Source organism: Acartia tonsa, chromosome 1 (genome assembly GCF_053477335.1).
Source record: "Acartia tonsa isolate MP-2025a chromosome 1, ASM5347733v1, whole genome shotgun sequence".
NCBI lineage: Eukaryota > Metazoa > Arthropoda > Copepoda > Calanoida > Acartiidae > Acartia > Acartia tonsa.
The window spans coordinates 6,192,282-6,216,990 of record NC_137260.1 but is presented as its reverse complement, the minus strand read 5'-3'; the positions used below and the strand labels follow the sequence as shown (position 1 = coordinate 6,216,990).

The following is a 24,709-nucleotide window of genomic DNA, read 5'->3' as shown; positions in this document are numbered from 1 at the left end:
TTATTTCAGACGCTATTAGCTGATTTCAAAGACCCAATACAAAAGGGTAGAACTACGTATAGCTCATGACCCCTCTATTCTTTTACTTTAATATCTTCACCTCAAAATGTCTGCAGCCAACCAAGCTTCGTCCATCAATTTTCTCAATATGGTCTCCAACCTAAAAAATGAAACAGTAAATTATTATACAGTAAGAATTGATAATTCATCAAAATATTCATGCCTTAAAGCTGTCAACATATATTAAAGATTACAAGAAATGTTTTTTTAAATTGCATGCTAACAAAATTATGAATTTCGCTGAATGAATTAAACATTTTAATTGAAGGGGAGCTAAAAATACGCCAATAAGATTACACATAAGAATGTACACATTCTATATCCGCGGAAAGCCGTTTATAATACGATACGAGAAATAACTATTCTCGTATTCAATCGAATCCGGTGGAAAGGAACCGGTTCTCATCCATACGAAAAAACTATGTCTAGCGTCGTATTATTTCCAGCTTTCTACGAATATAAAAATGTACAATCATAAGATTAAAACCAGTTTTTCTTAGCCGGTGCCTTCGGCTCCTCGGGGCTAAAAAAACTGGCTTAAATCTTATAATTGTACATTCTATATCCGCGGAAAGCTGTTTATAATACGGTGCGAGAAATAACTATTAAATTCTTAAAGTCATGATTGGATTATACAAACCAGCAGTGCCCAAACCTTTCTACAAATAATATTATTGTATGGAATATTTAATTATGTTTAACGCCAATTGTCTTATCCCTTAGGATCCCTGAAAAAAAACTATTGTTTCTTTGAAGATTGTTAACAGCTTTAACTTTTTCACAAATTAGAGATTAAGTTTTTAGATGTTGAACTTTAAATTAGAAAAGTTAAAACAGATTAATCATTTAGAATGATTTTTATTTTTACATTCTTTTGTGTTTTTAAATAATTTTTTTAAAATATCCGTCTGTCTGTTCCTCTATCTGTATGTCAGCTACGTTAAATAATCGCCTTTTATCTTATCCTTTCAGATCCATGATGATTTTGAAGAAAATTTGCATTTCTAAATTCATCCTATTAATTCATATTCTCGCGAATTAATTAAATTATGCTGTATAAGGATTTAAAGTCATGGAAAGGGTTAGTAGATTTATTACCCTAGAGGATTAATTCGACACAACAATCCGTCCAACTAAGAATATTTATTAATTGTTTATATTATAGACAGGTTTATCGTGGATATTAAAATGAAAAAAATAAGCCCCGGCCCGGGCTAACAAAAATAATACTATTGTGGTAAGCCGAACGTTTCAGCTCACGGGTTGCGAGTTCGAGTCCAACGAGCCTTAGCCTTGAATTATTCTACCAATACAAACTAGCAGGATTTAGTCATACAGAAATTATATATTTAACTGAATAATATTTACAATGGATGTTTACTATATATATACAACAGATTATAACAATGGTTAGGTTTGAAGGGGGTGTGGGACACAAGGGCTTAGCCCACGGCGGTAGACAGTCTGCGGGGGTAGCTGTGGTAAAAGGGGAGGCAGCGCCTCCCGGTTGTATAATTGCGTGAGGGGCGCGTGATAGCTGCGTGTCCGTGCCCCTCCCCATATTTAGGCAGGCCAGTTTGACCGCTGGACAGCGGGGTCACCGGCGGTCATGAGGTAAATGGTGATATAATGGGATTAGTGCAGAAGGCTTGTTATGATAAGTCACTGCGTAGCAATTCTGTAAACTGCCCGTCCGTTTGTGTGCCGTATTACCACAACCTCCCCTTCAAGGGCTGCGGGGCTCCCGAGCCACCAGGCCTTGAACCTGGGGATATGGCAACCTATGTCTGCGCAGGACAACATCTTCCTGGGGCACAGCTCGGTGGAGGACAGCTCTGGCTATACAGGCTCCGCGGGACACTCGCTGCTCTGTCTGGCTGTGGTTGGATATCAACATGGTCAACTCCCGGTTGGCTTCCAGCCGTGGGTTAGCAACGGCCAGGCCCCGTCGTTGGAAGTTTTGCCTTGTCTGCAGAACTAATTCTGTCTCGGCGGGTAGCTGGACACGGAGGCCTAGGCTAACTCTGGAGGCTCCCAAGGGGGGAATAACGATGGATGAAGGCGCGTAAAATTCCATGGGGGCGCCTGCCTGGTCCAGGTTACTTGGCCTCCTAGCTCCCACTCGGATGGGGACGGCTGTCATCAACAGGGGGCACATCGCTTCAGCTTCGTCCTCTGGGGCCGCCTCTTCCATCTCAGTGGCCGCCTCTCCTCCTGCAGGCTCGCTGCTGGCCGGCAGGTTCTCCATGTCAGTATCAGGGTTCCAGATGGCATCTCTAGGTGGCTCTGGAGCTGGCGGCGGCGGCGGTGGTTCGTTGGGTTGGTGCTGCAGGTTCTCTTCTACAGGGTCGCGATCCTGGCCGCTAGGCTGTGGGGCGGCGGCAGCTGGCTGGTACACTGGAAACTGTCCTGGGTCACTAGCTGGCGGCGTCGCAGCTCCGGCAGGCAGCTCGGTGGCGTCCTCGTCGCCGTCCAGGTCGCCTTGAATGTCTGTTGGAATCTGATGGGCAGTTACATCTCCAGTGTATTTGCGCAGTCGGCCTACATGCGCGGTGACCTCCGAGATCCTGGCTGTTGGAGAGGCAGGTTTGATGACATAATGGACGTCTGTGGCTTGTCGCACTATCTTCCAAGGGCCAGTCCATCTCTTGGTAATCTTGGCTGCCTTCCCTGGCACCAAGCGGGGGGCCAGATACCAGACCAGGTCTCCAACTTCGTACTTGGCCGTGTCTTCGTAGGCGGCCGCGCTCCTCCGGATGGTTCCCTCCTCTCGCTGCTGGATGGCGTCGTACACGGCATGGTAGCGTTGCAGGAGAGCTTGGACGTTGGCTGGGACCGAGGCATACTCTGTGTCTGGCAGCCGGAGCACCATGTCCACCGGAAGTTTGGCCTCTCTCCCAAAGTAGGCCAGGAACGGGGTCACGCCCGTGGATCTGCAGGCCTTGGTGTTGTAGGCGAAGGCAATGGCAGGCAAATGTGGCTCCCAGTTGTTGTCGTCTCTGTCTAGGAACAGCCGCATGCCTGTGTTGAGCGTCCGATGGAACCTCTCCACCCGGTTGGACTGCGGGTTGTAGGGCGGTGGATGTGTCAGGCCAATCTCGAGTTTGGAGGCCAGCTCCTTGAATACCTGGCCGGTAAACTCCATCCCATTGTCGGAGTGGATCTTCAGGGGACATCCGAACGTGGCCAGGTGGCGGTGCAGGAGGGCTTCAGCCACCGTGAGAGTGCGCTTGTTGGGGATGGCGTAGAGGCTGACAAACCGGCTGAACCCATCCTGACAGGTGAGGATGTAGCGGTTCCCGGCTGGGGTCTCTGGCAGCGGCCCCACCAGGTCAATAAACAGGACTTGCTGTGGATACCCCTGGCGGGAGGGCACGTGTATCCCTAACTTCAACCTTTCCTTGGTAACCTTCTGTACACACTCAGGGCAAGTCTGAACCATCAGGCGGACGTCACGGGACAGGTTGGGCCACCAGAAATGCATGGCGACGCGGGCAATAGTAGCGTCCATTCCAAAGTGCCCGGCCATGGGGGTCCCATGGGCTAAAAAGAACGCGTCCTGCTGGAGGGCCGAAGGCAGCAGGTATCTTGTTCTCTCTCCTGTCAGGGTCTGGTCAGTGGTGGTGAGGCAGCCATGCTCGTCGAGTCCCAGGGCTGCAAAGCGGCTGGCGTACTGCTGCTCGTCTCGTTCCTTGCCGCGCAGCTCAGCCTTAGTTGGGGCTTTGCCATCGGCCACCCACTGGCGGACACGGAGCAGGAGGGGGTCCTGTGTCTGTGCCTCTAACACTCTAGCCGGGTCCAGCCGTGCGGCCGAGGGCCGGCCAGCTGCGGACTCCCCTAGCTGGCAGAGGGTGTGAATGTACTCAGCTTGCTCTGCTAATTCTTCAGCAGTAGCTGTCGGCATATTATCGTCCTCCCGGCGGCTGAGGGCGTCAGCATTGGTGTTCTGGGTGCCAGGACGGTGGCAGACAGTGAAATCTAGGGCCGCTAGCTCCTCCTGCCAGCGAGCCACCATCCCTGTGGATGTGTTCAGCGACTTCATCTGTAGCAAGGCTGAGGAATCAGTGTTGATCTGGAAGCTGCGGTAGGACAAGATGCCGTGAAATTTCCGAATTCCATACATAATGGCGGCCATCTCTCCCTTCCAGGACGGGTAGCGAGTCTCGGGGTCGGTTGTCTTGCGCCCCACGGTGGCAATCAGCCTCTCCTTGCCGTCCTGGCATTGACTAAGGATGGCAGAGATGGCGCGGCTGCTGAAGTCTGTGGTGAGCTGGAACACCGCCGGCAAGTCAAACCTAGGCGGCGCTCGGATGGGGGCTTGGCGGAACTTGTCCTTGAGCTGTAGCAGCTGGGCTTCCATCTCAGGCGTCCAGGTCAGTGTCTTGGCCGTTTTCTGCCGATTCATCTCGTAGGTGAGGTCGGCATACTCTGGGATGAACAGGCGGTAGTATCCAAAGAACCCCAGGAGCGCCAGCAAGTCCTTGGGGGTGATGGGGGCCGGCCAGTCCAGGATACGGTCAATATAATCCTCTTGCATGGCTATCCCCTCACGGCTGAGGGTGTGGCCCAGATAGTCCACCTTGGCTCGAAACAGCTTGGTCTTGGCTGGCTTGAGGCGGATTCCTCCCCTGCGGTGGGCCTCCAAGACTTCCCGGAGCCTAGCCAGGTGGGCCCAGGTATCCTGGTGAAAGGTCAGGACGTCATCAAGATATGACTGGAGGTTGGCCGTGCCTAATGGGTTCAGGACCCCTGCAATAAATCTGGAGTAGACAGATGGTGCCGTAGCGAGGCCAAAGGGCATCCTTTTCCATTGGTACAAGCCCCTAGGGGTGGTGAAGGCGGTGCAGGGCCAGCTGTCCTCGGACACTCGGATGGTGTAGTACGCGGCCACCGCATCTAAGGCACTGTAGACGCGGTGTCCTCCAGCTCGTTCTACCAGCTGCTGGATCCTGGGCAAGGGGTAGCTGTCCAGCTCCAGGCACTTGTTGAGGGCTCTGTAGTCGACTGCCCAGCGGGTGCTCCCGTCCTTCTTCTTGATGGGCACCAGGGGGCTACTCCAGGCGGAGTCTGAAGGCTCTATGACTCCCTCTTGCAGCCAGGTGTCCAGTTGCTTCTCCAGCTCAGCCTCCTGCCGCGGGTTCAGATCCCTAAATCTCTGGCGGATCGGCTGGGTCCCTGGTTTGAGGCGCAGCTGTAACTCTACTACGTCAGTGCAGCCGGGGGTAGAGTTTGAGAAGACGTCCCTGTACTCTGATAACATGGTCCAGACCTCCTTCTTGAGCAGGGGGTCCTTGCGCAGAAATTCGTTCTCCTCCATCTCAAGGGCTTCCCACAGCTCCTGCATATCTGGGGGCTCAACAGGCTCTTGGAACGAATGGATACGAGGGGGAGGCTTATCAGAAACCTCCAAAATGTCAGGCTTGACCAGCTCCCCAGCCACGGGGAGGCCGGCGTCCAGCAGGAGGGGCGTCTCCCCTTCATTGACCACCAGCACTCGAAACACGCTGGCGGAGCCAGGCCTGTGGGCATACAGGCCTTCTGGGATGACAAGATCCTCCCCAAACCTCTGTTCTGGGGCAGATAGTTGGATGGCATCCTTAGTACGGTGCCCCACTAATTCAACAGGGACAGCCATGACACCGCGGCCAGGCAAGACCACCCTCTTGGCCGTACGGAGTTGGGGTGGTTGGCCATCAGTTGGAGTGACAGCGCTTAGCCTGTACGTGGCTGGCACGGGGTCAGCTTCGGCTCCGGGATCCACCGGCCGCGACTTGACGGGCTCGGCGTCGGGAGGGGCTGAGGTGTCGGAGCCAGGCGTGGCTCCGAGGGCTCGGCGCTGGGAGAGGCCGGGGCGCTGGGACCAGCCTGGGCTCCGTTGGCGTTCGGCCGCGACTTGACGGGCTCCGCGCTAGGAGAGGCTGAGGCATCGGAGCCATGCGTGGCTCCGGAGGCGGCCGGCCACGACTTGACGGGCACGGCGCCGGGAGAGGCTGATTCCTGGGGGTTGAGCGTGGCTCCGGGTGCATCAGACCGCGACTTGACGGGCCTGGACTCGGACTTGGCCGGTTGAATGGCTGGGGGTCCCAGGTAGAGGGGGCCAGGTGGACACGGCTGGCCGTTGATAAAGGTGTCGGCGGAGAAGATCGGTTCTGGAGGGCTGGCAATCTCGGGAAACGTCGTTGGCAGGTTCTCCAGAGGCACCTTGGGCACTGGGGGCAACCCCATGGCTAGCAGGTTGGTCCCCCTATGGGCGTTTAGCGCAGCATCCACCCAGTGCGTGCCTTTCTCAACCACACGCGGCTGCTCTGGCAGTGGGCCTGGCAGAGGCCCCTCGTAACTCAACTCTCTCTCGGCTGTCTCCCGGTCGATGGGGACACCACGGAGTGGGATGAACTCCCCACGCACCCACAAGCAGGGGGGTTGCATGTCGAAACAGAGCCTAGTTCCGAACTCCTTGAGAAAATACCCTCCTAGGTTCAGAGGGTGTGAGAGATTCCGTACCACAGTCACGTGGTACAGATGGAGTATAAGAGTGTGTGAAACTGCCATGTATAATTCATGTAATTTTCCGATTACCTGGAGGGGCTGGCCTTCCTCGTTAGCAGTCAGGATTTGGGTGTTGTCTGGAACCAACATGCGTTGCACGCCCATTGCGTGCATGAGGTGTTCGGAAATGACGGCAGATCCTGGTACACGGTTGCCAGAATCGACCATGGCATCAACCTGTACGTGCTGGGCAGGGTCAGGAGTGGGAAACCTCACCCTGATATGGCAGGGGAAGTGGAGGTCCTGCCCTTGAGACAGGGGGGCCTCCCGTTCGGCTGGGGTCGGCAGAAACTTCGGCGGTGGCCGAACCGCAGCTATGGTAGTGTCGCTTACCATGGTGTGTAGACCGCTGGTGGTGGCTTAGACTGTAGCTTCGAATCACTAGAGCTTATCAATTATCACTGGGTCAACAATTTTTATATTTCTTTTTATCACTTGGTTGACATTTATACACACTTATGTGTAGTTATCACTAGGAGCTCTAGGTGTGATTCTGGAAGCACTGGCAGCAGGGAATGTCCGTCCTGCAAGGTTCAGAGGGATGGCGGCGGCAGGGAATGTCCCGTCCTACAGCGCCGCTGGTTCGAATCCCGGAAAATGGCTGCAGGGAATGGCCCGTCCTGCAGCGCCTCGGGTTCGAATCCTGGGAGGCAGCGGCAGGGAATGTCCCGTCCTGCCGTGCCTTTGGCTCAAATTCTGCTATCCGTCGCAGTGGTAGGCCTTACTTGTGTGCTGAAGCTTCACAGCCACACATTGCCTTCTCAGGGAGACCAGCACTTAGCTGTCCGTCTCGTAGGTTTGGCCTGGGTGTCCTGGGGCTTGTCCCAGCTACACTTGCCAATTTAGACTCAGTTTTGTAGCTGTTTGAGCTAAATTATCCGATTACCGTGGCTGCGCACCTAGCGCTACTCCTACACGGTACGGAAAAAACGCCGTAACTGGCGTTTTTAGCAGGCTAAATCTGCTTGCCGTAGGCCAAAGGCCTACATATTGCGTTCAAAAATGATGGAAATTCGACCTAAAAAGGCCGTCTCACGGGTCAGTTGGCTTCTCAGTTGGCGGCTGACTGTCCCCTTACTTGCCAAAGGGTCCAATCAGAGGTAGAATAGGCTAATTTCTGTAAGGCTCGATTGAAACACGCTGACACCAAGATGTGGTAAGCCGAACGTTTCAGCTCACGGGTTGCGAGTTCGAGTCCAACGAGCCTTAGCCTTGAATTATTCTACCAAAACAAACTAGCAGGATTTAGTCATACAGAAATTATATATTTAACTGAATAATATTTACAATGGATGTTTACTATATATATACAACAGATTATAACAATGGTTAGGTTTGAAGGGGGTGTGGGACACAAGGGCTTAGCCCACGGCGGTAGACAGTCTGCGGGGGTAGCTGTGGTAAAAGGGGAGGCAGCGCATCCCGGTTGTATAATTGTGTGAGGGGCGCGTGATAGCTGCATGTCCGTGCCCCTCCCCATATTTAGGCAGGCCAGTTTGACCGCTGGACAGCGGGGTCACCGGCGGTCATGAGGTAAATGGTGATATAATGGGATTAGTGCAGAAGGCTTGTTATGATAAGTCACTGCGTAGCAATTCTGTAAACTGCCCGTCCGTTTGTGTGCCGTATTACCACACTATCTAAATTTTATTGGGCATAGTCACTTTCGTGGCATCGCCTCTTTTTCACAGTAGCTTTTGATAGGTTATTTTAGGTTAGGTTAGGTTAAGTTAAGTTAGTTGATTGCCCCGCAGGGTTAGTCAATTGGTCCTGCAAGGTTAGAGCCCCCCCGCAGGGACTAAATAGGAGAAAAGCTACAGTGAAAATACGACGAAACGCCCCTTAAGAGGCGTTGCCACGAAAGGGACTATAACCAATTTTTTTAATATTGAAAAATTGTCTGCTATAAATGATTTATCAGTATGGCTTAGAACCGTTTCTAATCCAGCGGATATTGATCAGTTTCGAAGCAATACTGAAAAGAAATTTTTAACAGACGATAATTTTATGTAATTTTTTTCAATAAAACTAAAAATTTTTAAATTATATTTTGGATAAAATGAAAAAATAATTGTCCATTTATACACACAGTCGTAAATTTTCTAACCAATAATAGGGTCAGATTGTTTCTACACCAGGGGCGTCCAAGCTTTTTTAATCTGTTGGTTGTGGTAAATTTTTTTACCCTCCCCAAAATTTACCCCCGGGGTAATTTTTTTTTGGGGGGGTAATTTAATATTGAAAAAAGGTACCTATCTAATAATTAAACTCCTTATAATATTTAGCAGTAAAAATGCAAGCGAAGCGCGCCAAAATTTTTTTGTTAGAAAATATTTTGGGGGGTCTACGGCAAATTAGATAATTGGTCCTCTAGACTTTCTATATTTATTGTTATAATGGATTTAATATATACGTGGATATTTTGACAGGGGAAAATTTGTCGTCAATTTAGGTTGTTAACATTGACCTCATATATTAGTAAGTTCGTTCATCCAGTAGAAGGGACGAGGATGTTTTAAAGGGGGGGGGGGTGGATTTGGGATATTGTTATTTTAGCCAGCTACAAGTTTCACTTTATCAACTGGTGTAAGATCCAAGTGATAATAAATCCATTAATATTATTCATAAGAATAAAACGGGAAAGAAATGAATAAGAGGTTGATAATTTTGGAATTTTGGAATAAAAGAGCAAAAATATGACAAAGGCACCTCGGGTCTAAAAAACAGGTTTTAATCTTATGACTGTACATTTTTATATTCGTAGAAAGCTGGATATAATACAATGCTAGACATAGTTTTTTCGTATGGATAAGAACCGGTTCTTTTCCACCGGATTCGAATGAATACGAGAATAGTTATTTCTCGCATCGTATTATAAACAGCTTTCCGCGGATATAGAATGTACAATTATAAGATTAAAACTAGTTTTTTTAGCCCCGAGGTGCCGGAGGCACCGGCTAAAAAAACTGGTTTTAATCTTATGATTGTACATTTTTATATTTGTAGAAAGCTGGATTTAATACGATGCTAGACATAGTTTTTTCGTAGGAATGAGAACCGGTTCCTATCCACCGGATTCGAATGAATACGAGAAAAGTCTTTTTAATGCATTTCCTGAAAAATGTTATGCATATATCTCTTTATATTATATGTAAAATCGTTTCATGTGATTCTTTATTTTCATGGATCTTGAGGGATTAAGCAACGAATGAGATAACGTGTATATAAAACTTAGGCTAACTAACAGCATAATATTTTTACAGTCCAATGTCCCCTTCCGCTTTGATAAAAATTATGTAATAGTTATTTCTTGCATCGTATAATAAACAGTTTTCCGCGGATATAGAATGTACAATTATAAGATTAAAACCAGTTTTTTTTAACCCAGAGGTGTCGAAAGCGCGGGCTAAAAAACTGGTTTTAATCTTATAATTGTACATTTTTATATTCGTAGAAAGGTGGATATAATACGATGCTAGACATAGTTTTTTCGTATGGATAAAAACCGGTTCTTTTCCACCGGATTCGAATGAATACGAGAAAAACATTTCTAATGGAGGGCTATGTCAGAAATCTACAGAGGGGTAGGACTCTAGAAGAGAAATCATAACATATTCCATATCATTGTACGTAAAATTACTTTATCATACATTCTTAGGATAGAAGAAAGGTATGTAAATGAATTTAAACACCTATGTCTTATCCCTCCCTGAGTTATGTACAATGTTGAAAGAATCGATATATTATTACTTGGATGTTGCACCACATTTTCATATACTTAGATAAAGTAATACTCGCATCTGGCTAAAATAACGATACCCCCTATCCGCCCTCTTTACTCAGTCCCCTTCCCTCCAACTGGATGAAGGGACTGACCAATAAATGAGGTCCATATTGGCAAGCTAAATTTTAATTGACGATAAATTTTGCTCTGTCAATATATCCACGTATATCCTATATCTATTGTTGTATGTGAGATTATCCATTCAGAGCTTTACAAAATAATATCACGAACATTATTACAGGGAGGGAGACAAGTTATAAAACTTTGGGTACCAGAGTAATTTTGAGTCCAAGAGCCCCCCCCCCTCTGCAAAGATATAAGGCTCACACCCCCCTACACTCCCCATGACGATAATATAACACCACCTTTGATTCTCTTATAAACCCCCTTAGATTTCGGTTTAAGAGGGGCTTCTAAATTTTCGGGTACGCTTCACACCCCCACATAGGGTTACATAAATAGGAGTTGAAAACTTCCCCACTCCTTTAAACTATACCTAAACGTTTTTCTTTCATTTTGAAATTAATTAACTTTCCTTCTCCTGATTGCTAAATATAAATTTTTATAAAATTATTTATTAGTGCATATCTTATATGAATGCAAAAAAAATTGCAAATTTTTTTGGTGGGTTATTAATAGTCGTTGATTAACAAGAATGATTACTTCCATGAGGCTCAAGAAAAAGTCAGACAATTTAAAGGCAAAAATAACAACAAAAAAACATTTTTTGGCTCTATTACATTTGATTCAACCTATCTGCCATGTTTAACATTAACCCCATGTATAGCAGAAAATGTCTTTCTTTATGAATACAGGCTAAAAGTTTTAGATTCAAGATAGTGCAAGCAGGTGTTCATTGCTTAGTAGGCTGCAGTTAAATTATTCTTTTATTTCTAATAGCGGCTCGTCCCTTTGTGGCATCTAGGGCCTTTGAGGTGGGGTCTTGGAAGTCGACCCTTATTTTAAATTTTAGTTCTAAAAAAGCAAAAGCTTTTTTTTAAGTAGGTCATTTAAATTTTTTCTTGGGGATATTTCTCTTCGGAAGGTAGTAGTACCCTTACCCAAAATACGTATAAACATAAAGACAAAAAGACTGACATCCTATTACTTTTATATCAGGATTATTAGCTTTACTATTGCCTTCATAATTCTAATTCCATTGATCAATCTCTGTATCTGTGAATGTATTATATAAAAAATAACTTGCAGAAGAGCTTCTCATTGCTCCTAACAAACATATTGTTGTTTTAATTGAGGAAGGCCAAATACATTTATAAAACTTCTCCTGCAAATAGCACAGAAACATAGATAGACATTCATACATTTTATTAAGGAATCTAAAAAAATAAGATAATGGCTGATAAATTGAGATAAATCCCTAATGATGACTAACAAAATTACCCTTTCTGTAGATCAAAATAAGTGGTCGAATCTTAATAAACCAACCAATCAAAATTCAGTTGTAAAAGTTCCCAATGTTGTTAAGCCAAGGAATAAGGAAACGTTATTGCAAAACTTTGGGGACTAGTGTAATAAACAGCCCATTGTTTCCTCTCTCTCTGGATTTTATTCCATTTATGTAATTCGATATTGTTGTGATGTAATAAAAGTTTCAAAGAAAGAAATACAGAATTGGTTATACTTATCAGGAAAGCTTTATAGATGACTTGAGGGTGATTGCAGGGTATTTTCATGACTACCGCCACCCCTCCCTCTTATGTAAACAAAACAATTGGTTGTAACACCAATAAATACAAAGAATAGATGGGACTGTAAATTACACTGGTATCCTAAATTTATATTCATGTTCTCTCTTTCGTTGGGTACTTAAGTACTTAAACTAAATTTTGATTGGTTGGTTTAAAAGTGAGTGTCAAAACTTAATTTATCATAATTGGGGAGGTAAATCAATGTGTAAATTATCCTTTACCCTAAGTTAATTAAATTAAAATTGGCGAAGTCCTATCCAAATCTGCGATACATTGCATTACATTTATTATTTTATTCAATTAATAAACATATGCATTTTTTATTGTTTGCAAAAGTTTTGCCAAACCGCAAAAATGTTGTTTATTGAAGATATAGTTTTAAGTTTTATATGTAATCTATATATTGTTGACTCTTCAAGAGGATGATGGGGTTGAAGATATTTGGCAAGGTATCAAAAAAGTTTGTAATGATACTAGCCAAGAAAAATTACGTTTCAAAAAGGCTAACCAAAAACCGTGGATCACTCAAAGATCCATTGATCTCATGGATCAAAGAAGAGAGGTAAGACAAAAGACACTCTCTAGAAACTCTCCAGAAGATAAAGACCTGTATAAGATGCTTAGCAGGGAAATCCAAAGAAGTGTCAGAATTGACAGAAAAGAACACTTGGAAAACCTTGCTATGCAAGCAGAAAATGCTGCTAATCAAAATAGAATGAAAGATGTCTATGAGATTACAAAGAGCATTGCAGGTAAAGTACACAAATCAGGATCACACATCAGGGACAAGGATGGTTCACTCCTTAAAACTGATGAAGATATTCTAAATAGATGGGCAGAGCACTTCACTGAACTGCTGAATCTTCCAGTTCCAGAGGAAGAAACTGAGATTCCACCCTCAGATGCACTTGACATTGACTGTCGAGCGCCAAATCTATTGGAAATCAAGGAGGCCATTAAAAGTTTGAAAAATAACAAGGCCGCTGGACCTGATAACATCCCAGCTGAGGTCATAAAAGCAGACCTAGATACGTCTGCTGAGGCATTCCTACCTTTGATCACAAAGATATGGAATGATGAGTTATGCCCAGAAGACTGGAAGAATGGACATATCTCAATACTAGCCAAAAAAGGAGACTTGACCCAATGTGGAAACTACAGAGGGATAATGCTTCTTTCAGTACCCGGACATATCCTTAGTAAGATTCTTCTTAATAGAATAAAGAAGGTTAATGAAAAGCTAAGACCTAATCAGGCTGGATTTAGACCAAACCGTTCCACTATTGATCAGATAACCTCTCTAAGAATCATCATAGAGCAATCAAAGGAATGGAACTCTGAGCTTTTTGTAAACTTCATTGACTACAAAAAAGCATTTGATTCTTTAGACAGAAGATCTCTCTGGAAAATATGCCGACACTATGGCATTCCAGAAAAGATAATCAATATTATTAAAGCTATCTATCATAAAGGAGGTGGAAATGTAATGTATAAAGGTAAACTATCAACCTTTTTTGAGATTGTAACAAGCGTCAGACAAGGATGCCTTCTTTCTCCCTTCCTTTTCCTCCTTTCCATTGACTGGATCATGAAGAACTGTGAAAGTAATGATGGCATTCGCTGGGAGCTATTTGGCAATCCCAAATATTTAGGAGATCTGGACTTTGCTGATGATATTGCTTTGTTAACAAGCAATAGAAGTCAAATGCAAAGAAGGACTAACAGGATAGCTGAAACCTCCAAGAAAATTGGACTAGAAATAAATGTTCCTAAAACCAAAATACTCAGATTAAATGCAAATTCCCAAGAACCAATTACTATTGGAGACCAAATTCTTGAGGATGTAGATTGTTTTGAGTATCTTGGAAGTAAAATTTATGAAGCTGGAGGCACTTTAACAGATGTTAAAGCTAGAATTAACAAATCTAGGACAGCCTTTGCCAGCCTGAACAAAATTTGGAATTCCAACAACATCTCCATAAAGACTAAGTTAAGACTGTTCAAGTCAAATGTTCTCTCTGTTTTGCTGTATGGGGCTGAAACTTGGTTCCTAAACACAGCAGTGGTCTCCAAGCTACAGACATATGTCAATAAATGTCTCAGGAGAATCCACAAGATCTTTTGGCCAAATAAGATCACAAATGCTGAGCTTCTAGAGCGCAGTGATATGTCAGACATTAAACTGACAAAACAGAGAAAATGGAGATGGTTGGGGCACACTCTAAGGAAAGGGCATGATGATATAACCAATCAAGCCTTGACTTGGAACCCCCACATAGGAAAGAGGAAACCAGGTAGACCAAAAACAACCTGGAGGAGGGAACTCTTAAGTGAACTGAAAGCTAAGGAAATTCCATCTTTCAGCAATGCCTCAAATCGTGCCGAAACAAAGGAAGATTGGAGAACCATTGTGCATGGCCTACGTTCTGCCGAGAACTAAAAGGCAATGATGATGATAATATAAAGTAGTAAAGATTGTTTTGTCTGTAGCTTAGGAAAACAATAAATACTGCACTAAAGGGGGAGCTTCACATAGGTACATGGATGGTTTTAGTCTATTTTGATTTTATATTTCAGCGTTGAAAAGGTGATTCTGTCCCTTTCTTACATATTGAATGTAGGGCCCTTATAGATTTTAGGGGCGCAGGTACTAGTAAACCGAAAGCAGAAAAATAAATCTAATTCAAAGTTAGGTTATGTTAGAAAGATTTCTGAAGTCTAACCGGGCTAGAGCTCTCCGCAGGGTTAAAAACTAACTTTTGATAAAAGTTGATGGGTTTCTTGTCAAGGATCTTAAGATAAATTGATGTACTTCTGAAATGATAATGCCCAAAATTACAACTTGTTGTTGAAACGTTTGGACACTCAACTTAATGAAACAACCAATAAAAATTCAAGAAAAGTCTCCAAAGTTGTTATGCTAACGTAAAAGAAAACGTTCTTATAAAAATTTGGAGACTGGTGTAATAAACAGTCAAAATTTAGGGACAAGTAAAATTTACAGTCCAATGACCCCTCCCTCCCTTGTTTCCTTTATTTTAATGGATAGAGGATATACGTGGATTTATTGACAGGGGAAAATTTGCTTTTTTAGCTTCCTAATACGGACCTTAATAATTGGTAGGAGGGGAGGGGATGGGATGGGGAAAAGAGGATGGATGGGGGGTATTTTAACCAGCTGCGAGCATCACAGAGTACATGAAAATCTGGTGCAACATCCAAGTAATAATATTTCGATTTTTATTTCTTTAAAGTCACCGTTCTAGGTACTTTGTCATTGTATTCTGAAAAGGAACAATAATGGATCTATTATTACTTGGATCTTACACCAGATTATCGTGTACTCTAATAATCTGAAACTTGTAGCTGGCTAAAATAACGATCCTCCCCATCCCCTTTCCTGGATGAACGAACTGAACATGACCATGATGACCATGTTAGCAACATAAATTGACAAAAAATTCCCCTGTCATAATATCCACGAGTATTCTACATCCATTAAACTCATTGTACTCGGTGCTTTGACATTGTATTCTGAAAATGAAGCTAACAACCGAGGAATTCCAGCTAACTTTTGTTTCAATTGTTTGCAGAAAATTCTATGTATACCAGGGAGGGAGGGGACATTGGCCATAGTTCTTTAAACACATTCTCTCATTCGTTCAATTAAAAAGTTTGGGTATATAAGATCTTGATTGTTAAAAGCGAAGCTTTTCTATAATTAGGGTCGGTCAGTACCAGGAATAAGGTATAACCAACAAGCAAAATAAATCTAAAATAATATTTGGGGGTAAATGGAGAGGTCGTCAATTTTACGATGTGTTGCCCCCCAACGACAGCTGAAAAACACGTTTAGGTTTCGTGATTTTCTTCCGAATTAATTTCGTTATTTGGGTCCGTACGTTCGTAACAGTTAGCTCTTTTCGTTAATTTAAAAAGATTAGAATTGTCCTATCGATTTCAAACTTTGCATGCTGATTCCTATAACAGTTAGGTACGACTTAAAAAGCATATGTTCCTAAACAGTATTGTGTATTTAATCAAATCTACATACGGAGCTACCAAGCCATTTGAACATGTCAGCAAAACAGAAAGACTAATTAACTTACAGCTAAAATGTATGCCTATTTTTAAAAGCGAAGCTTTTCTATAATTAGGGTCGGTCCGTCCGTCCGTCCGAGATAGTTAGCTTTTATTCGTTAATTTAGGCATGTTAAGATTGTCCTATCGATTTTAAACTTTGCATGGTGATTCCTGTAGTAGTTAGGTACGATTTAGAAAGCGTAGCAAATCTATAATCGTTACCAGAATGTCCGTATTTTCATTTTAAACATGTTGACTTTTTTACTTTTTTAATAACAATTTTTATGTGATAAAAACATCCGATTGATCTGATTTTTTTATTACTGATTTCTATTACAATAAGGTACAATATTATGAGCAAAGCATCTCTATAATCAAGTATTAAAAATGTAAGTATGTACTTAAACAGAATTCTGTATTTAAGAAGTTTTGCAACAAATTTACGTATAATTTTGTCAAATTTTGTATATTCAGTTCTGACACTCAACAAAAGTTAATGTTCGTTTGTCATATCGTTTCAGAGCTTCGCTTTTATGGATGTTGTCATCCTTGTTAGAGTACATTGGTTTGTTAGCCAAAATCTTCATTTTGGCTAACAGAATTTAGCCAGAATTTTACATGCCCGCCAGATTTCTAGTAAAACCTTTTCAAACTTTTCAGAATGCACATTGTATTAAACATAAAACATTTTCCAGTTTGTCTTCGAAACCGATTAATATCCGCTGGATTAGAATTTTCCCCAAATATTAGAATAAAAGTCATAAAATTTAAACCGGGGCTAACAAAACTAGTTTTAATCCTATAATTATCATATAAACATCCGCGAAAAGCTGACTCTAATAAAATGCGATAAATAAATACGTAATCTGTCTTTCAGTAATGCATGGTATTATTAAAAAATATACATACAAAAATACATACATCTAAAAATATTTTTTAAAATGTATGTACTATACAAAAAAGGCCCTTAATTTCCTGTCATTGTGTAAACGCATCCGCTAGTCGTTGGGGGACGAATTTTTGCATCTAGTGGCGAATTTATGGAATATTAAGGGTTACCACTGCTCCCAATCAAAAGGTCCACCGGTTAACGAGATCTAAAACTTTAACCGGACACACGGACAGACATATTTGAGCCTTAATTATTCTAATACTCTATATTGATTAAAATTTTCCCGAAATATATAGAAAGTTAACATTTTAATTCAAAGAATATAAACTAGAATAAAGTTCAAGTCTTCAATGTTAAAATAATGATTATTTTTCCATGTAATTTATAAAAGGTTTTTAAAAATTTTATTAGGTTAAATTTAATTTTTTGGCTCAAATAGATCTATGATTTGAAACATTGATACGTAGTACATTAATTTAACCCTAAATATTATAAGAAATAAAAAGTCATCATCCAAAAGAGTGAGGGGGGGGGGTAAGAATATTGAACAAAAAATTATACTGGTACCCAAAGTTTCATAAGCACGTATGCTTAAAAATATTGTGTGCAGGGCTGTTCAAAGAACCAATAATATTAATGTATAAAAGGGGTAACTTTATTGTAATTGGAGGTACACATATCATTATATCGTCCATTACTTTATTCCTTTACTAACGGCTACGCCCCTAGAGGCCTCCAAGGGGTAATTGAGGTGATGATGGCTTGAATTCGACCCCTCCTCCTTTTTATTTTAGTTTCAAAAAAATAAAGGGTTGGGGATGGTGGTACACTCCCTTAAATTAGATATAAACCTTCCCAAGACCTATTGTAAGCTACACTGTAAATATAACTATGGCGGTTCAGTGGTTAGCAAGATCCTTTGCTACAAACAAAAACACTTTATACTCCTTTATATTATAGGATTATAGAATATATAAAATAAAATATTACCTCGATATAAGAAATTCTGCTGATAATGCTTCCCTCCTTGATCCTCTTTATGAAGGCATAGCCGGCTCCGTTGTCTGTGATTGTCAATCCCAAGGCGTCCTCAGACTGAATAGATGGATAGATAGATTAAATAAAAAGATAGATATCAAGATGGACAAACAAACATGGGTAATAGATGGATTTATGAAAGCATTGACGGACCCATTGTCTGTTATTGTCAATCCGAAAGCATCCCCAGACTTAATAAATATATAGACATTAAGATGGACAAACAAACATGGGAAATAGATGGATTTACAAAGGCATAGCCGGCTCCGTTGTCAGTTATTGTCAATCCCAAATCGTCCTCAGACTAAATAGATAGATAGACAAATAGATGGACATACGTAGATGGATAATATATGGATTTTTAAAGGCACAGCCGGCTCCATTGTCTGTTATTGTCAATCCCAAAAAGTCCTCAGACTGAATAGATGGATAGATAAATGAAATAAATAGATAGACATTTAGATAGATAGATTATTATAATAGATGGATTTATAAAGGACTAGCCGGCTCTGTTGTCTGTTATTGTCAATCCCAAGGCGTCCTCAGACTAAATAGATAGATCGATATTAAGACGGACAAACAAACATAGGTAATAGATGGATTTTTAGAGGCATTGCTAGCTAGCTTGACTGTAATTGTCAATCCTCGTCCTCAGACTGAATAGATAGATAGACATTAAGAATGACAAACAAACATATGTAGATTAGTTAAAAAAGTTTAATATTCATAAACAAATTTTTGATATACTTTAGACATTTAGATAAGTAGATAAATAGATGGATAGATTGGTATATATTATCAAAGGACAACGGACAGACGGACAGACATTTCAAATTATAGAGTTGCTTTGCTACAAAAAAGATAGGTAATTTTATCTGAAAAGAAATGAGGCTTAGGTAATTTTTCCCCCCATGAACCGCAATATCAATAAAAAGTAAAGGCATATTACACATATTTTCAAAACAGCTAAATTAAATTTTTAGAGAAGCTTTTAGAATAGAAGCTTTCCTATACATATCTTAAATTTAGGCATTTTAAAATTGTTCCATCGAATTCAAACTTTGCATGGTGATACCTTTAGCAGTTAGCAACAATTAAGAAAACGAAGCAACTCTATAATCTAGAAAGTACTTCCATTCATTTGAAACATGCGGATTTTTAACTTTAATAACTTTAATAATAATTCCTAGTGCAACGAGATACAATATTGTAATCTATTTAATCAAGTACTGAAATTGTAAGTATTTCATATACAGTATCCTCTATTTATTCAATTTTTAAAAAAGTTTATGTACAAGACTTTATCTAATATCATTACTTCATTACTCGCTATTAAAGATCTATAGTTTTGTAAGAAAACCGATAGATTTAGAGCGGACAAGTATGATAATGGATATAAGATATACATGGATATATTGACAGGGGAAAAATTGTCGTCAATTTAGCTTGCTAACATAGAACTTGTTTATTAGTCAGTTTGTTCATCTAGTAGGAGGTGATAGGGTAACAGGGGAATCATTATTTTAGCCAGCTACAAGTTTCACTTCATTAGAGTACATGAAAATCTGGTGTAAGATCCAAGTAATAATACATCCATTGAACAAGTATGATCAAAACTTTCCAAATCATTCAACATTCTTCTTTCACTCAAAAAAGAGGAAGTCATAAATTCTAGATGTCTTTCTGGATAGATCAATGGCAGAAAAAATATCTTAAATACCAGGATATCTGTCTGTACATATGTAGGTCTCTAATATCTCGCAAATGGCTGACAGATCATTGCACAATTTTCAGAGAAGTGTTTCCTAGGAACACAAAAGATTTTAGGCTATTCTCACCCCCGTGAGAAACTTTCTTCTAAACAAAAATAAATCCACAGGGCGGCGGGGGGTTAAAATTTGATCCTCCTAGGGACTAGAGGCGTAGTTCAATGGAAAAATAAATACACGTGCTAGATTATAAAATTGTCGCAAATGTAAAGCAAAATAGTATTTATTTCCAAGAATTTCAAATATGCACAGCAAATCAGGGAGGGAGGGGACATTGTACTGTTTCTTACACTATTCCCCAAAGTTTAAAATAACGTTTTCATTGTGGTTAAATTAACATCTTTGGGGACTTTTATTTAGTTTTGACTGATTAGTTTTCTTGTCCCAACGTTTTAACCATTAATTATAGCTTACAGAAGGGGTAATTTTGTGTATAATCATCGGGGATGTAACTCAATTTATATTGTCCTATCCCTTTAGATCCCTGACGGCAAATACAGATTTAATTCTAATTCTAAGAAATTTTTCTTTCAACATTGCATTGTATTATTTATTTCAACTTTATTTTATCATGGGACTCAGTATACTGTACAATCTAACAATGCATAATCATATATTATTACTTGGATGTTACACCAGAATATCATGTACTCTAATAAAATGATGCTCGCACCTGGCTAAAATAAAGATACATATTTACAGAGCAGATGTTTAGTGATCATTCAAAAAAAAAAAAAAGAGAGAATGAAAAAAAAAAATAACAAAAGTCTTTTGTAGAATAACCTACATACCGACGGACTAAGTAAGTTGCATACGGGATGCTCTTTAGTAATAGTTATCTTTAATAAAAAAAATCAGCAGTTTTTCTTAAATAGCAGTCGAGAAAATCACATTTTCACCGAAACGATACGCCTGTCGGACAGAATGACGGACTGAATGACAAACGTACGTACAAAGAAGCTTCGCTATTAAAATTTCTATTAAGAATTAAATAAAATAGGACAAAGGAAAAAGGATTTAGGATATTATAACAGTTTTTGTAAAGTCATCAATTCAAGAATATATGAATAAAATGTTATTTCTTCTCTAAAATAAAAAAAAGATATTGGATTTTTTTATTTCATACAATTTTATAAATATTAGATTTATCCCTTTTTCCAAAATAAAAAAAGAGCCAAAATTCTTTGAATTTCTTTAGAAATTTTATAGAATAATTAATTTAATTAGTCTAAGAGCATAGACTTTGATTATTATAATAACTCAAATATTCAAGATAATTTTGATTATTTTGAAAATTTCTTTGAGATGTGAATCATTTCATTTTATAATCCTTTATAGAAAGGCGGGACCACACCACCTAAGATTTATATTTTAAATATATTTCTTGGGGGGTCGGTGATTTCTCTTAGGAAAAGTAGATTAAGAACCTTAAATGGACTGTTAAAGAGAGTTATATTGGTTCAGCAGTAAGTGGATTATCTTTGGTACACCAACCAAAGAAACAGATAGATAAGAAAAGACATACGAACCAGCAGGGGTAAATTATAAAGTAGTTACACTCATAGACGTCTAAGGATGGGGTATACCCCCCTCAAACGTGGAACCCCTCAATTTTACCCCCTCAAAATTAAAAAAATACACTAGATTACCTTTGAAACGCCTTATCTTTCCACCTTAAAATAAATAGCTTGGACGTCCCTAACCATACTGTAATAACTTCTTACCTTACAAATCTCTATCTCCTTTGGTCTCCCCTTCCTGTGGGCGAAAATGAAATCGTCCAGGCCAATTTGACCGCCAAGCAAGTGGCTCATGTCAACCTTGTGGGTGTTCAGGGTACAAAACAGGATCTAAACATTACAAATAAAAATATTGGCGAGGGTACTCTATAATTCACTTTGTCTGTTCGTACATCCATCAGTCTGTTCATAAAACTATATGGAAAACGTGATTTTCTCGGCTGGTATTTAAGATTAACTGCTGATTTTAGGATACAACTACCTGGTTTGCTGGTTCGTCGGTCATGCTACAAAGGACATATCACTTTGTCCGTTTTACCATTTGACAACTTTTTGGCGCAATACTATTTATTGGTGTTAAAATATCTGTACGTCTGTTTTTCTGGTTGCTTTATGTTTGTCTATCTGTCTATATATCTATTTGTGTGTATATCCTATTTATCTATCTATTATATCTATCTATCTATCTATCTATCTATCTATCTATCTATCTATCTATCTATACTTACATCAGAGGAAGGCATATCATAACACTCAGCAATCTTTTATGTTTGTCTATCTGTCTATATACCTATTTATCTGTATATCCTATCTATCTATCTATCTATACTTACATCAGAGGAAGGCATATCAAAACACTCAGCAATTTTACATGTTTGTCTATCTGTCTATATACCTATTTGTCTATCTATTATGTCTATCTATCTATCTATTTATACTTACATCAGAGGAAGGCATATCATAACACTCAGCACTCTTTTATGTTTGTCTATCTGTCTATATACCTATTTATCTGTATATCCTATCTATCTATCTGTCTATCTCTATCTCCCTATCTATCTATACTTACATCATATGAAGGCATATCATAACACTCAGCAATCTTTTATGTTTGTCTATCTGTCTATATACCTATTTATCTGTATATCCTATCTATCTATCTGTCTATCTCTATCTCCCTATCTATCTATACTTACATCAGAGGAAGGCATATCATAACACTCAGCAATCTTTTATGTTTGTCTATCTGTCTATATACCTATTTATCTGTATATCCTATCTATCTATCTGTCTATCTCTATCTCCCTATCTATCTATACTTACATCAGATGAAGGCATATCATAACACTCAGCAATCTTTTATGTTTGTCTATCTGTCTATATACCTATTTATCTGTATATCCTATCTATCTATCTGTCTATCTCTATCTCCCTATCTATCTATACTTACATCAGATGAAGGCATATCATAACACTCAGCAATCTTTTATGTTTGTCTATCTGTCTATATACCTATCTCTCTCTATATATATCTATCTATCTGTCTATCTATATCTCCCTATCTATCTATACTTACATCAGATGAAGGCATATCATAACACTCAGCAATCTTTTATGTTTGTCTATCTGTCTATATACCTATCTCTCTCTATATATATCTATCTATCTGTCTATCTCTATCTCCCTATATATCTATACTTACATCAGAGGAAGGCATATCATAACACTCAGCAATCTTTTATGTTTGTCTATCTGTCTATATACCTATCTATTTATCTATCTATATATCTATCTATCTATCTATATGTCTATCTATCTATCTATACTTACATCAGAGGAAGGCATATCATAACACTCAGCAATCTTTTGGTACAATTCCTAAAATCAAATAAAAAAATATTATATAATGTTAAAAATAAATATTAACTTTTTATTTTTTAAAAACGTTTTTGGGCTTTAATTACGTCTGCTGCTTTTAATATTTTTTTTGATAGAGTGATAGAGCTCCTAAGGGAGTGATAGGGCTCCTAAGGGGTAAGTAAGGGGGTATATGGCCCTTAAGGGTTAAGTAAGGGGGTAAAAATATTCACTTGAATTTGAAAGTAAATTAAAGGATGGAGGGGGGGGGGGGGGGGTGGTGTCGTTGGTCCGTTTATATGTATTCGTAAAAGGACTAAACTCTTTTTAATCATAAAATTAAACTGTGTCATAAAATGAAATACATATGAGGGGAAAGTAGTATTTAAATCATGCTTTTAAATGACAAAAGTCGCTCCAGACAAAACTTATTAAAGTTTGGAAAAAGACAAGTATTCTGAACAAGGATTATAACATTCAAAGGGATCTAAAGGGATAAGACAATGGCCGATAAATTTATGTACATCCCCAATAATAATACATAAAATTACCCCTTCTGTAGATTACACTTAGTGGTTTAAATGTTTACACACTCAACTGGTTTATTATTGGAAATATAAGTTTTTATTTGTAAAAAGATAAAAAAATATTCCGAAAGATCTTACATTTTTTATTGAATACTTATTCTTAATCCCAATTATAGTATGGCAAATATGTTAATACAGAACAACCAAACTAGTAGCCTCACAAACAGAACTTCTTTTTTCCCTTTAAACATTGAAAATCCAAAAAAAAACACGTATAAATAAAAATAACTGAGGTTATCTATATATAAAAATAAACTAAATTTTTCGAGAGATTCTGCTACTATTTTTTTGAAAAACAAAAACAAAAGAAAGTCTCATCAAAATTGAAAAAAAATTGCATAGGTAATTTGTCTACGATTAAAGAAGGTTCTTTGAGATATAATTACATTTTTCTGTTTCTTTGCTGTTTTATAAGTACATACTGGAATTATAATAGGTTTATTTTGCTCAAATTTCAAGGCTTCATATTAATGCAAAATTAAGCTAGAGACTTAATTAGCCATTAATCTATTCAGTAGTAGGTTGTATGTCAGACGTTGTATTTACAAAATTATACTGCTGCTCAAATAAAGTAGTACTGTTCAAAAACTAGTTGCTTCGCCCATAGCCTTAAACCATAATAAGACATTTATAAAGATTCTGTAAAATGTACAACCCATTCGGGCCACGAAATTCCGAGATCTTTAGCATCAGACAATAAAGCATTACTACTTATATTATAAGATATTCTTGGCCTGAATGGTTTTAGGCTATTTTACAATTAAATGATACTGTCTCGTATCTTAAATAGTAATACTAAATTCATAAGATACGGGGTCTAAACCAACATACTCTCTAAAGGAGAACTTTCTTCAAGGCTATGGA

At 39.8% G+C, this 24,709-nt stretch overlaps 1 protein-coding gene across 1 annotated transcript in view; it reads right to left on the bottom strand.

Annotated features, from left to right (window-relative positions):
* Positions 1–24,709, bottom strand: part of kermit (PDZ domain-containing protein GIPC-like protein kermit) — an 84,268-nt gene that overhangs the window by 28,761 nt on the left and 30,798 nt on the right. Inside the window, exons 5-8 of the mRNA XM_080146861.1 lie at positions 23,232–23,279; positions 21,606–21,731; positions 18,065–18,169; positions 101–160 (exon numbers count right to left, since the gene is read on the bottom strand). Coding sequence (XP_080002987.1) covers positions 101–160; positions 18,065–18,169; positions 21,606–21,731; positions 23,232–23,279 — 339 coding nt within the window. The remainder of the gene's footprint in view (positions 1–100; positions 161–18,064; positions 18,170–21,605; positions 21,732–23,231; positions 23,280–24,709) is intronic.